The following is a 13,241-nucleotide window of genomic DNA, read 5'->3' on the forward strand; positions in this document are numbered from 1 at the left end:
AGATATAAGATCAACATCCAAAAATCAGTTGGATTCCTCTACACCAGCAAAGAGATTGCTGAAAAAGAAATAAGGAAATCAATACCATTCTCAATAAGCTGGGACTGACTTCATTATAACTGTTTAATATTCTTAAGAGTTGAACTTTAATTTTCAGTGGAGGTCCCAAAAAGAGCTCACTGGCAAGTGACGTGTAGGATAATATATCAGGTATAACATAAAGGTGCTATAGGGGTACAGAAGAGTGAAACATTGTGTTTTGAAATCAGGAAGTGTTTACAGCCTAATTGGCCAAGTGGTAAGGCTGCTGGAAAAGAACACACCAAAGAGAAGCAACAGCAAGTACAAAGGCACACAGCTCACTTAGTATTTCCCAAGTTTGTGGTGGGAGCACCTAGAAGGTGATAGTGACTATATTACAAGGGCTGTGTGTTTGAGTATTAATTTTTTAACAAATACTTCACTTTCTTCTGTGTTCAGTGGTAGGTATAGGAAGCACAATGTAAACAAGATGTAATCCTTCTCTGAAGGACCTAGCAAGGCTACACATATATGAGCAAATGTTTTATGTCACAGATCCCTCCACTGAGGTCAGGAATCCACTTGTTCAAACTCTTGACCCTCGTCACCATCTAGAAAAATGCCTTTTTAATAAATGGTGCTGAGACACTTGACTAAACATAAGGAAAAAGAAATTGAATTAGATCCCTAGTGCGTATCATATGGAGTTCCTGGGTCATACAGATGGTTAATGTGGTTGGCCACTAATCAAAAATTTGGAGGTTTGAATTCATCCACGGTGTCTTAGAAGAAAGGCCTAGTGATCTACTTCTGAAAATTAGCCACTGAAAACACTATTAAGCATAGTAATATCTTGACCCACGTGCAGTCACTGTGAATCTGAACTGACTTGCTGGCAACTGGTTTATATCATACACAAAATTGAATTGCTAAATTGAACAGCAAATCTGTATTTTCCTTTGTGCTTTTCTTTATGACATTGGGATAGAGAAGAACTCCTAAAGACACAAGTAGAAAAAAAGCAAAGGAAATTGAATATTTGGCTACATTAATATTAATGTGTGACAAAAAGACAAAGCTATGGATGGGGAAACATATTTGCATTGCAAAACAAGTAATGAGGTATTCAGAATAGTAATTAGAATCCAGAATAGTTAATAAGTATGCATGAGTAAACAAGAGAATGATAAGCATCATAGTTGATAAATGAGCAGAGGGTATGAACCAAGCAACTAAACCTCATCAGCTCTCAGGGAAATACAAATTAAAGCAAAAATCAAAGGCTGCCAAATTTAATCTTAGCATTCTTTCCAGGCAGGGATGGTATAATTTAATGTACCTCCAGCACAGGAGCTGCTTAGTAAAGCTTATGGAATGAAAGCATTAGATGGATTAATCACTAGCATTATTTTTTAAAAGCTTTTAAAGACAAAGCTGTTTTTCCAGCCAGAAATGTAAATAAATCAGAAAGCTGTTTTTATAGAGATAATCTTAGTCTATTTTAGATTCTGAGACTCTGATGACAAACCTCTAGCTAACTGCCCTTGCTAAGGATACAGATAATTCTGCCTCTTTTTATGGAAAAACTTTTATGAAGTTATTAGTTGTAAATGGTTTATCTATTTTCCTTGTTCCAGCTCAAGATTTTTGAGAAAAATAAGCATAATGTCCCACTAGTAATTAAAGCCTTGTGTGTGCTGAAAGGCAAACCCTGCTGCTGACAAAGGTTCAATTGTGGTCACTGGGTAGCACAGTACTAAAGCTGTTTATGTGCCAATGTGGGGAAATATTTCAGTTACCTGAGTTCATCTGTATGGCTGGTGGCCACACCGCGTTCTTAGTATGCACACTGTTCAGTTGTTTGTGACTTTCTCCAGCATGCTGCATTTCTTAAAATAATTTCTATGTTGTGTTTGTTTTTTTGGGGGAGGGGGGCACATCTTCAAGAAGGTAAGTGTTATGCCTCATTCAATTCTCTATTTGCAAAAGATCAGGACCAAGGGTTTGTATGGAGTTAAGGGAAATGTTTATGTTTTTAATACTTTCCTCTGGAGTCTTGCATTCCTGAATTTATATGAGCTTTGGCAGAAACCAAAGGCAGAGAGATTTTACGTGGGCTAGCAGACTAAAAGTTTGGTACAATTCTTTTTTGTTATTGTTTTAAAACTAGCTTCTTTGTTACCAAAAGTTCTTGTCCTTTTACTGATCCCACAAAACTCCCTGTATATTTCCACCTCCTAGTGACAGGATGGAATTCTAGCAATTTTCTGCTTTCTAATTCAGAAATTACTCAGTTAGTATGTTGTGGTTCACGAAAATTACATACAAGGATGTTTTGAGATTCACATAAAAATGTTGTAAATCAGTTCCGTGTCTGAAAAATCAGACTTTAAATAAGCACTTTTTGGAACATGGGCCCAGCTGGCTTGCACCTCTAAATTTTATGGAGCTTTTGTTTTTCTGTGGCTTTGGTGGGTTTTCTAATTTTTGTTGTTGTTGTTATTATCTCAGAAGAGTTCTTGGGAAGTAGCTGTAATTGGAAATCATGGCCTAAAAACAACTACTTCAAAGCCATTAAGATTGATCAGGTTTTGGCTTTTGAAGTTTGCTTTTGGCCATGCTCCGTAGGAAGGCAGGAAATGCATTGTTTGCTGTTGCTAGGTGAAAAATCGAAAATAAGAATTATGATTATTGTTTAAAATAAATACTTTATTTATAAAGAGATTTAATATGGAATCAAAGGGCTCTTTCAGAGAAGAAAATGTAATACATCTTGAATATAATACATATATATTAATGAATTATAATACATAATATATATATGAATAATACATATATATATAAAATATTCATATCATTGAACTTTTTAAGTGTTTTTTTTTGTTTCTAAAGCTTATATTGTATCTTTGATATTATAAATTATTGACCCGATCATGTTTTTGTGAGTGTTTAAGAACTAGAGGTCTTATCATATTCCAAATATATTTTTGAACTATAAAAAATCTTTTCTCTGCCATAAAAAGAAATCTACAAGAACAGAAAAAATTCCAAAATGTGTATAGTTATTATTATGTTATCATAAGGCAAGACAATAATTAAACTTCAAATATAAGTTTAGCTTTTACATTCAGCCTACAGTAAGGAGAGTCTGTAAGTTCAATAAAAATGATTGGGTCCTCTGTTGAGATTTACTTTCCTGTGTCTGTTTTTTATCATCCAGTTACTCTTGAAGAATTCTAAGGGCTAGGGAGTTCAGATATTATCTAAGCACTTAAATTCTATTGCTTTTCTGACTTTTTATTCTCTGGCTTCAAAAAGTCTGAGAAGCTTTGAAAAGACAAGACAGCAGGATTGAAGAGTATGTGGGTATGGGGGTAGTTTACTACTATCTTCTTTCTAAGACCAAGACTCAGAAATAACTTAACTGTACCTCCCCATCATCTTTCTAGAAGGTTATCTATCACATGACATCATTCTTGTAAGGAGAAGATATCCTCCTGTCTAGTCTTGATGCACTTATATTAGGTGGTTCAAGTTTGGTATATAATTTCAGATTGCAGAAAAGTACAACCTTTTATAGCACTTTCTGGCTTAGATACCATGGTCCATTTCCCTCACCCAAGTCTGTGCCACTTAGAGAAAGCAGTGAACATTTTGCTGAACTAAATGGTTTGATGCCATGTGGTTTAATATTGGATTCAAATTTAGATTAAAGAGATTAGTAATACTTCTTTATATTAGTATTTCTTTTGGCAATATTACCACTTAATTATGCATTTAAAGTTACAATAAACTCTTGAATTCATATAATTTTAACTTTTGAAATAGTGGCATTTAATTCTCTTTACATTATGGAAAATGCATCCATGGCTGCTTTTATATATTATATATTTCTTTAAGATACTTTCTAAACATGAAGTGTTAAGGTAAAATGATAAAGAAGTGTGGTGGGAAGCATCAACTCAACAATATTCAGTGTGTTTATGGGGCTGACTGGGAGCTCTGGTGGCATAGTGCCTTAGGCATTTGACTGCTAACCAGAAGGCTGGCGGTTCAAACCCACCAGCTACTCCTCGGAAGGAAGGACAACCTACTTCCGTAGTAATACCTACTGGGAAACCCAAGGAGGAGTTGCTGTGAGTCAAATTGACTTGACAGCAATGAGTTTGGTTTGGTTTTATGGGGCTGACTCAGGCAGCAGTAGATATCCTGGTTCTCTCAGTTTTCAACATATTTATGTGCCTTTATAAATTAAGTAGAGAGAACTGGTCAGTCACAACTGTTTACTGTGGTATATTGAAAAACTATAAACAAGTGTTTTAGCTTTCCAGCCTCTGCCTTCAGAAGGAGAGTGAAATGTATGGTGAGATCAATCTTTTTGATCTAACACAAAATATCTTCATATTTCTTGGTTTGCTTCTTGTTTCTACAAACTCTCATCACCCAGGAGTTTACTGAGACAGGAATAAATAGGGAAAATACATTTTTTAGACTTTACATGTCTCAAATGTTCTTAATCTACTTATAGACTTAATTGATGTTTAAGGGATAAAGGAAAATTTTTTTTTTTTTGAGATTTTGTATGTCTTAAAATGTTCTTAATCTATTGTTCTGGTTCCTAGTGCCACTCTGACAGGAATAATATACCACAAATGGGAAAGTCTTAACAAACAGGAGTTTATTCCCTCACAATTTGGAGGCTTTAAGTCCCAGTTCAAAGTGTCAGGCTCTAGAGGCTGGGTAAAAGCCCCTCAATCTTGGGGTCCAGCTCTGCTTCCTGTTCCCGGGCCCACTGGAGCTCAAGGCATTTCTTCAATCAGACAGCTGCTGGCTGCTGAGGCTGAGAAACCCCAGGGTTGACAAGTAAAAAGGCACAGTCCCAATATTACCACACGGCAGGCCATTGACTTAAGTCCATTGTAAGTCACAAGGTCGGCAGAGCATAGCAGGCTGCTGAGCAATGACACAGCTACATGCAGGGTCCAAGCATGCCATAGGCTAGAGACCATTCCCAAGGCTTCTCCTTAAAAACAGGAAGCAGACCACATCCCAAAGGCAGCTACTCAGCTGCTTGTGGTACATCCCACCATGAAGTTGATTGCCAGTCTCATCATGGGGAATAACTATAACCAGCTGCCCAGCCACTCAACTGACCCAGCCAAGCTGACACACAAACATAACTACCACATCTATCTACAGACTTAATTGATGATTTAATGCCTTTATAGAATTCCAGAAGTATTTTTTCCCTCAAAATTAGTAGGATGTTAAACCTCCTGGACTGATACTCTAATGTTCTCCCTCTGCCCCACCTTTTTGTCTTATGTTTCACTTTTGAAGAACTATCTGAAATTTCATCTTCTATATCTTATTGAATATATATATATATATATATATATATATATATATATATATATATATATATATATATATATATATATATATATATGTATGTAGGTATATTAAAATATCCAGAATTCTCTCTGTTCTCTTTCCCTTCTTAATTGCTTTCTGTTCTTTCTTGATCTCATCTCTCTGAGAAGAGCATTTTCATCAGCTTTCTGTGTTGTCTTTTTCTTCTTAGTTCTTCACATCACTCCCATCAAATGTCTGGTGGTCCTTGGCTGTCAGTTCATGTTTTAAACGTGAGGCACTAAACTACATGGTTGAGGCTTACAACTGATAGGTTTTTACTATAGCTTGACCAAGAAGGGACCCAGCTATTTTCTTGAGGACCCCCAATTTTCAGCATCTGGAATTTCCCCCTTGAGCTGGCTTATATCTCAAAAAGAGGAATCTTCTAATCTGGCATCTTGTATAAAATTGTCAGCCTACATTCGGCAATGAGCCTGGGAGGAGTCTTTTTATTCAGCAGGTGGACTTGAATTTAATTTCGTTGTTTTCAAAATGGTGCGCTTGCTTGCAGCTGACTGTGCCTGGTGTTCTCAAGGCTGGCAGTCCCTCCAGTCCAAACTTTCCAGAGAATAAATATTCCGTCTGGCTTCTTTCAGACGTTCAACCTACCCTCTTGTTTTCAACCCTATAAACAGCTTCTGTCTTTAGAGACTCCAAGTTCTAAACCCACCAAGGGTTCTACAGTAGAAATCTACTTCCTTGTATTTTCCCCAACCACAGGTCCTTGGTTGTCAATGTTTGCTCATCTATGTCAGCTTACTATTTGTTGATCTACTTTACAGACTTTTGTTTCTGTTCAATGTACTATGTTTTAATCAGCTTTTGTATGCTGTTGTTGTTCTTATGTGCCGTCTAGTCGGCCCCCACTCATAGTGACCCCTCCTTGGGTTTCCGAGGCAGTATCACTACAGAAGTAGATTGCCCAACCTTCTGTCTGAGGAGTGGCTGGTGGGTTTGAACCACCAGCCTTCTGGTTAGCAGGCAAGTGCCTTAGGCACTATGCTACCAGAGCTCCTAGCTTTTGTATAGTGTTTTCCAAATGGAGTACTGCATCATGTTAGGGGTGCAGCCTCTACATGGCTTTCCTCAGACTCCACTTATCTTAAGTTCTCACCTATTCTATACCTCAGCCTGGTGCTTCCTTGCCTATGAGTATAATATTCAGTGTACCAAAACCAAACCAAACTCACTGCCGGGAGTCGGATCCGACTCATAGTGACCGTTCCTTGGGTTTCCGAGGCAGTATCACTACAGAAATAGATTGCCCTACCTTCCTTCTGAGGAGTGGCTGGTGGGTTTGAACCTCTAGCCTTCTGGTTAGAAGTCACATGCCTTAGGCACTACAGTTGACTTTTGTGACTTGATTTCATACTATATCATAGCTAATTTTTGCTCTTAGTACAAAGCATTAAATAGAACAATAATATTCTAATTTAACTTAACCTTCTTTGTTATAAATTATTTTGAGTTTTATTAAGGAAGATGTGGTAGTTAAGGTTGTGTGTCAACTTGGTTGGGCCTGGATGAGTGGCTGGGCAGCTCATGGTAGTTATTCCCTATGATGAGACTGGCAATCAACTCCCTGGTAGGATCTACCACAAGCAGCTGAATAGCTGCTTTAGGGATGTGGTCTGCTTCCCATATATAAGCAGCAGTTTTGGGAATGGTCTCTACCTTATGGCACGCTTGAACCCTGCATGCAGCCGTGTCGTTGTTCAGCAGCCTGCCATGCTCTGTTGACCGTGGGACTTTTAAAGGACTTGAATGAATGGCCTGCTGTGTGGTTTGGTAACATTGAGACTGTGCCTTTTTACTTGTCAACCTTGGGCTTGTCAGCCTCAGCAGCCAGCAGCTGAGTGAAGAAAAGCCTCCAACTTCAGTGGGCTGGGAGCAGGAATCAGAGCTGAAGCCCAAGGTTGAGGGGCTTTCACCCAGCCCTTGGAGCCTGGCACTTTGAACTTAGACTGAATGCCTCCAACTGCAAGAAAATAAACTCCTGTTTGTTCAAGCCATCCCATTTGTGGTATATTCTTGTCAGAGTGGCACTAGGTAACCATAACAGAAGATATCCTATGTGTTTTGTTAGAAGCCATATAAATAAAAATATCTTTGAAAAATTCAAATGAAAATCAAAGTGCTCACTTGCCCATGATGACATCCTAATCAAAATGTAATGATCATGTAATAGTGTATTATTTTAAATACTTTGGGCAGCACATTTATAGGCTATCTGCTGGTGAATAAATGATTGTATGAGTCTTTAGGATTACAAAGAAAATTATAGAAAATATATTATGTATAGAAAAGTCATAGAAATGAAGCATAGTTATACATTTATTTAAATCTGCAAATAAGTAAAGGCAGACCACTACAACTTTTTCTACTTTGAAAAATTATTTTAAATTGGTTAGAAGTCCTTACTCAGCTGAAAATAGCTCATGCCTATGTTTTTCAAATAAATTGCCCATACTTCATTTCAAATTTTTATTTATAAGTACAATATATATCACCATCTAGAAATTAGATCCTGAAAAGGAGCTTAGCTTTTAGCAATAGCTCCCATTAGTCTTCTTCTGTCAATTCAAGTTTTACTCTGGAGACATTTCTTTCTAAGGGGTATTTGATTTGCCCTCCCAGTGTCCCTACCCAGAAGGGAACCGCAGAACAAAACAGTGAAGACACCCATTTCCATTGCTTACGTAGACCTGATTCACTAAGAAAATAGGAAAAGGTTAGATGAAAAACATTCTAGGGAAGTTACAAACCATATAAGGCAATGGGTGAGCCACAGCTGTGGGCATAATTTTTTTTTTTTTTTCCTCTTTTCTCTTTCAACAGGGAGACACATCGCCTCTTCCTCCCCCTGTCTCAGACTGTCTGCGGGCTGATGTCAGGGTCGCTCCTTCTGAGAGCCAAAAATGTTCCTTCTACTTAGCAGACAAGAATATCACCCACGGCTTCCTCTACCCTCCTGGTTAGTATACCTCTTTTTTAGAGCAGCAGCTTAGAAAGCCCTCATCAGCTGGATGTGGGCATGTGCCTTAAATGTATATTCCCCACCAAAACTACCTGCTTGGGTTAAACTAGCCGCCTAGGAGGTTTCCAGGGGTTGTAGACTGGCCAGAAGCAGTATAACAGCTATAATAAAGTCTAATAAATTCTGCAGCATGAACCACAGATGAGCTCTAATGTGGCCCAGATGTTCAGAGAGTTCGGCAGGTTTAAGTTTAATTTTAAAACTGAAGATTCTTTGGAGAGGGACACAGCCATCTGAAAAAAAAAAAAAACTTTTTTTTTTGTTTTGTTTCTGGCTACTGCCCAGCTGAGGGCTGTACTGCAAAGGCAGCTGGGTCTGTGGAAAGAAACCAGGCCAGAATCTGGCCTCTTGCTCATACTGTGGAGCCAACAGTTTTCAACTGTGAATTCAGAAGTTGAATAAACTTTAGGTTTTTAAGAAAGCATCTCTCTTGAGAACATCTAAAACCAGTGTCAAATGTCTTCCCTGTTCAGCAGGAAATATCATTTTCCTTAACTTACCCAAGAGATTTGCAACAATCTTAGCTTCTGGGAATTGGTTTTACTTCAGATATTTTGCTTCATTTTTCTTCAAGTCATGACCAAGTATAGTCAATTTAGAAACTTGTAATTTAGAGATTCTGAGTTTTATAGTTGGTAAAAGGCTTAAGGAAAGCAAGTGGCATATGCATTTAAAATTCTCAAAAAAAAAAAAATTAGTATTTCAATATCTAGATGTGATTCCAACAAACCCACTGCCACTGAGTCAATTCTGACTCATAGCAACACTGTAAGACAAGGTAGAACTGCCCCGTAGGCTGTAAATCTTTACAGAAGTTGACAGTCACATCTTTTTTTCAGAGTGGCTGGTGGATTCAAACCACTGACCTTCTGGTTAGAAGTCAAATGTACCTTAACCACTGGGCACCAGAGCTCTTTTCCAGATGTAACTAGAATTACTAAATTTATGACTCACCATTAAAACATGAACTGACAGCCAAGGACCAATATTTTGTTGATAAAAATTTTAAGGTTGGGATTAAAATTGTATATGTTAAACCATCCAATATTGATTGATACATGTTTACCTTGATAAAGAAATGAAATGAGTAACTAAGCAACTTGCCTCTCAAGAAATATTAAGGGTAAAATGAAATTCTCTTCTGACTCTTCACTATAAATTCTAGCTATTTAGTTAGAAACAGAAACTATTGCAAGTAACTTCTTACATTTAACTGAAACAAAGGTAATACTATGTTGATTGGCTTTCCAGATCTCAGGGTTGAGTGTAAAAAGTAGAAACAGTCAATTGGAGCCATGATGGCCTTGAACTCCATGTGAAATCTTATGAGGGGAAAAAAAAAAAAAGGCTTATTTCTTTTTGGTTTTTGGTGCCCATATGTTGGTCTCTAATTTAAGTATTAGCTAAGATATCTATCCAAGTGTAGTTTTAAAATAAAAAGTATTATAATAAACGTTTATATGTTGCAGCTCTTAATATTCATGATAATTCTATGAGACAAATACCAGGAGACAAAGGCAACATGGGAGGACCTAGCACTTTGCTCATGTGGTGCAACTGGGGAGCAGAAGAGCTGGGGTTCCAGCCTGGGCAGCCTGGATTCAGAGCACACACGCTTAACCATCCCTGTGCTAGACACATACTTGCCAGTTCCCAGAGCTCATCATTTGTAGTGTTCCTACCATGAGTCTTTATTAAGAAAAAAAACTCATTTTCTTCAGGAAATTTTATTTTGGAACAGCATTATTTATAGAAGCATTATTATTTTGTGTGCATTAAATAACTATGCATCTGTATCTGGTATTGTATTCATTTTCTAGGGCTGCTGTAAAAAATACCCACAGGCTTGGTGGCTTAAAACAACAGAAATGTATTCTTTCAAGTTCCAGAGGCCAGAAGTCTGAAATCAAGGCGTTAGCAGGGTCTTGCTTTCTCAGAAGGCTCTAGGGGAGCCTTCCTTGTCCCTTCCAACTTCTGGTGGCGCCAGGTGTTCCTTGGCTTGTGGCTGCATGACTCCAGTCTCTGTCTTCCTTTTCCATGACCTTCTCCTCTGTGTTTCTCCTTTCTCAATGCTCCCTCTCATTTCTCTTATAACATCACTCATTGGATTTAAGGCCTAACCTAATACAGTGTGATCTCATCTCAAGATCCTAGTTTAATCACATCTGCAAGACCCCATTTCTAAAGAGAGTAATACCACAGGTACCAAGAGTTAGGACATAGACATATCTTTTTTAGGGTTCACTATTCAACCTACTACAGGTATCACATGTATAAAACTGTCCACATTATTGATGATCTCTACTGAAAAATATTTAACATCTCTGCACTATGACTGTTAAAAAATTTACATTAATATGTAGTAGAAATAGGCCTTTTATACAGTATATCATATTTTCTATTATAGTTAGATTTAATAAAATTCATTTGTTTTGCAGCAATCAACAGAACTTCTGATAGTCAATACGATGCTTTAATTACAAGTAATCTGGTCCCTATGTATGAAGAATTCAAAAGTAAGTATATATTTAGATTGATATCTTTAAAATGGCTAAGTGATTTCCTGAACTTCCAACTTAAATACTTCATTTATTGCAATTTGTTCCTGACAGTAAGAGCTATTTTGCTCTAATGTTTTAGGTATAGGTACAGGAAGGAACCCTGAAGTAGTGTCTTTTAAACTTACTTCAATTTTGGCTGACTTATTGCTAGAATTCTGATAATTTGTTTTCAGTCCCTCCTTTAACTGTCCACCATTCATCTGTCAGTTTATTGTGGTGGCTTGTGTGTTGCTGTGATACTGGAGACCAGGCCACCAGTATTTCAAACACCAGCAGGGTCACCCATGGTGGACAGGTTTCAGTGGAGCTTCCAGACTAAGACAGACTGGGAAGAAGGACTTGGTGATCTTCTTCTATAAAAAACTGGCCTGTGAACACCTTACAAATAAGAGAAAAACACTGTCTGATATGGTGCCAGAAGATACGCCCTAAGGTTGGAAGACACTCAAAACATGACTGGGAAAGAGCTGCCTCCTCAAAGTAGTAGTTGTTGTTTTGTTAGGTGCCATCCAGTCAGCTCCAACTCATAGTGACCCCATGTACAACAGAACAGAACTCTGCCCAGTCCTGTGCCATCCTCACAACTGTTGCTGTGCTTGAACTCATCACTGTGGCCACTGTGCCAGTCCATCTCATTAAGGGTCTTCCCCTTTTTTTGCTGACCCTCCACTTTACTAAGCACGATATCCTTCTCCAGAGCTTGGCCTGACAACATGACTAAAGTACATGAGGTGAAGGCTTGGCATTCTCACCTCCAAGGAGTGTTCTGGCTTTATTGTTTCCAAGACTGATTTGTTTATTCTTCTGGCTGTCTGTACTACATTCAATATTCTTCACTAACTTCATAATTCTAATGCATCAGTTATTCTTTCGTCTTCTTTATTCATTGTCCAGCTTTGACATGCATATGAGGCTCTTGAAAAATACCATGACTTTGGGTCAGGTACACATAGGTCTTCAGAGTGTTATCTTTGCTCTTTAACACTTTAAAGAGGTTTTTTTTACAGCAGACTGGCCCAGTGCAATAAATTGTTTGATTTCTTAACTGCTGTTTCCATGGGTGTTCACTGTGGAAACAAGTAAAATGAAATCTTTGACAACTTCAATCTTTTCTCCATTTATCATGAGGTTGCTTATTGGTCCAGTTGTGAGAATTTTTGTTTTCTTTATGTTGAGGTGCAGTCCATACTGAATATTATGTGATCTTAATCAATAAGTGCTTTAAGTCATCTTCACTTTCAGTAAGCAAGGTTGTGTCATATGCACATCACTGGTTGTTAATAAGTCTTCCTGATGCTGTGTTCTTCTTCATATAGTCTAGCCTCTCAAATTATTTGCTCAGCATACAGATTGAATAAATATAGTGAAAGACTACAACCCTGATGCACACCTTTCCTGATTTTAAACCATGTAATATTCCTTTGTTCTGGTCAAAGGACTGCCTCTTAGTCTATGAACAGATTCTTCTTGAGCATAATTAGGTGTTCTGAAATTCCCATTCTTCACAATGTTATATGTAATTCTGAAAGAAAGACATGGTAGTCTACTTCTAAAAAATTGGCCACTGAAAACCTCAAAATAGAGTCAACCTTGATGTGAATGGAATAAAGCTTTTGGGACCTGCATTTGCTGATGTGGCATGACTCAAAAGGAGAAGAAACAGCTGTATCCATTAATAATCAGAACATGGAATGTATGATATATGAATCAAGGGAAACTGAAAGTTGTCAAGAATGAAATGAAATGCTTGAAGATTGATATCCCAGGCATTATTGATGGACAGATGTTGGTCATTTTAAATTGGAAAATCATATGGCTTACTGTGCCAGGAATGACAAGTTGAAGAGAAATAGCATCATATTCATCATCAAAAGAACATTTCAAGATCTATCTTGAAATACAACACTGGGTGATAGGATAATATCACCACAAGAGAGACCAGTTAATACCACTACCATTCAAATTTACTCACCACCTACTAATGCCAAAGATGAAGACATTTTAAGACTTTTATCAACTGTATAGTCTGAAACTGATCAAACAAGCAATCAAGATGCATTGACAGAGAGGCGGGGCAAGATGGAGGACGAGGCAGAAGGATTGCACAGACCCTCTTCAACAAAGAAAAGGGAAACCAATTAACACAGACACAGAAGATAATCTTGGACGCCTGAGCCTTGAAGGAAAGGATGCCGATTTGGACTAAA

General features: G+C 37.6%; 1 protein-coding gene across 1 annotated transcript in view; it reads left to right on the forward strand.

Moving 5' to 3' along the window:
- Positions 1 to 13,241, forward strand: part of ENPP3 (ectonucleotide pyrophosphatase/phosphodiesterase 3) — a 134,767-nt gene that overhangs the window by 87,653 nt on the left and 33,873 nt on the right. The window contains exons 20-21 of the mRNA XM_007947391.1: positions 8,275 to 8,410; positions 10,912 to 10,989. Coding sequence (XP_007945582.1) covers positions 8,275 to 8,410; positions 10,912 to 10,989 — 214 coding nt within the window. The remainder of the gene's footprint in view (positions 1 to 8,274; positions 8,411 to 10,911; positions 10,990 to 13,241) is intronic.

The sequence above is a fragment of the Orycteropus afer genome, unplaced genomic scaffold (genome assembly GCF_000298275.1).
Source record: "Orycteropus afer afer isolate SDZICR_OR568_19922 unplaced genomic scaffold, OryAfe1.0 scaffold00182, whole genome shotgun sequence".
Classification (NCBI taxonomy): Eukaryota; Metazoa; Chordata; class Mammalia; order Tubulidentata; family Orycteropodidae; genus Orycteropus; species Orycteropus afer.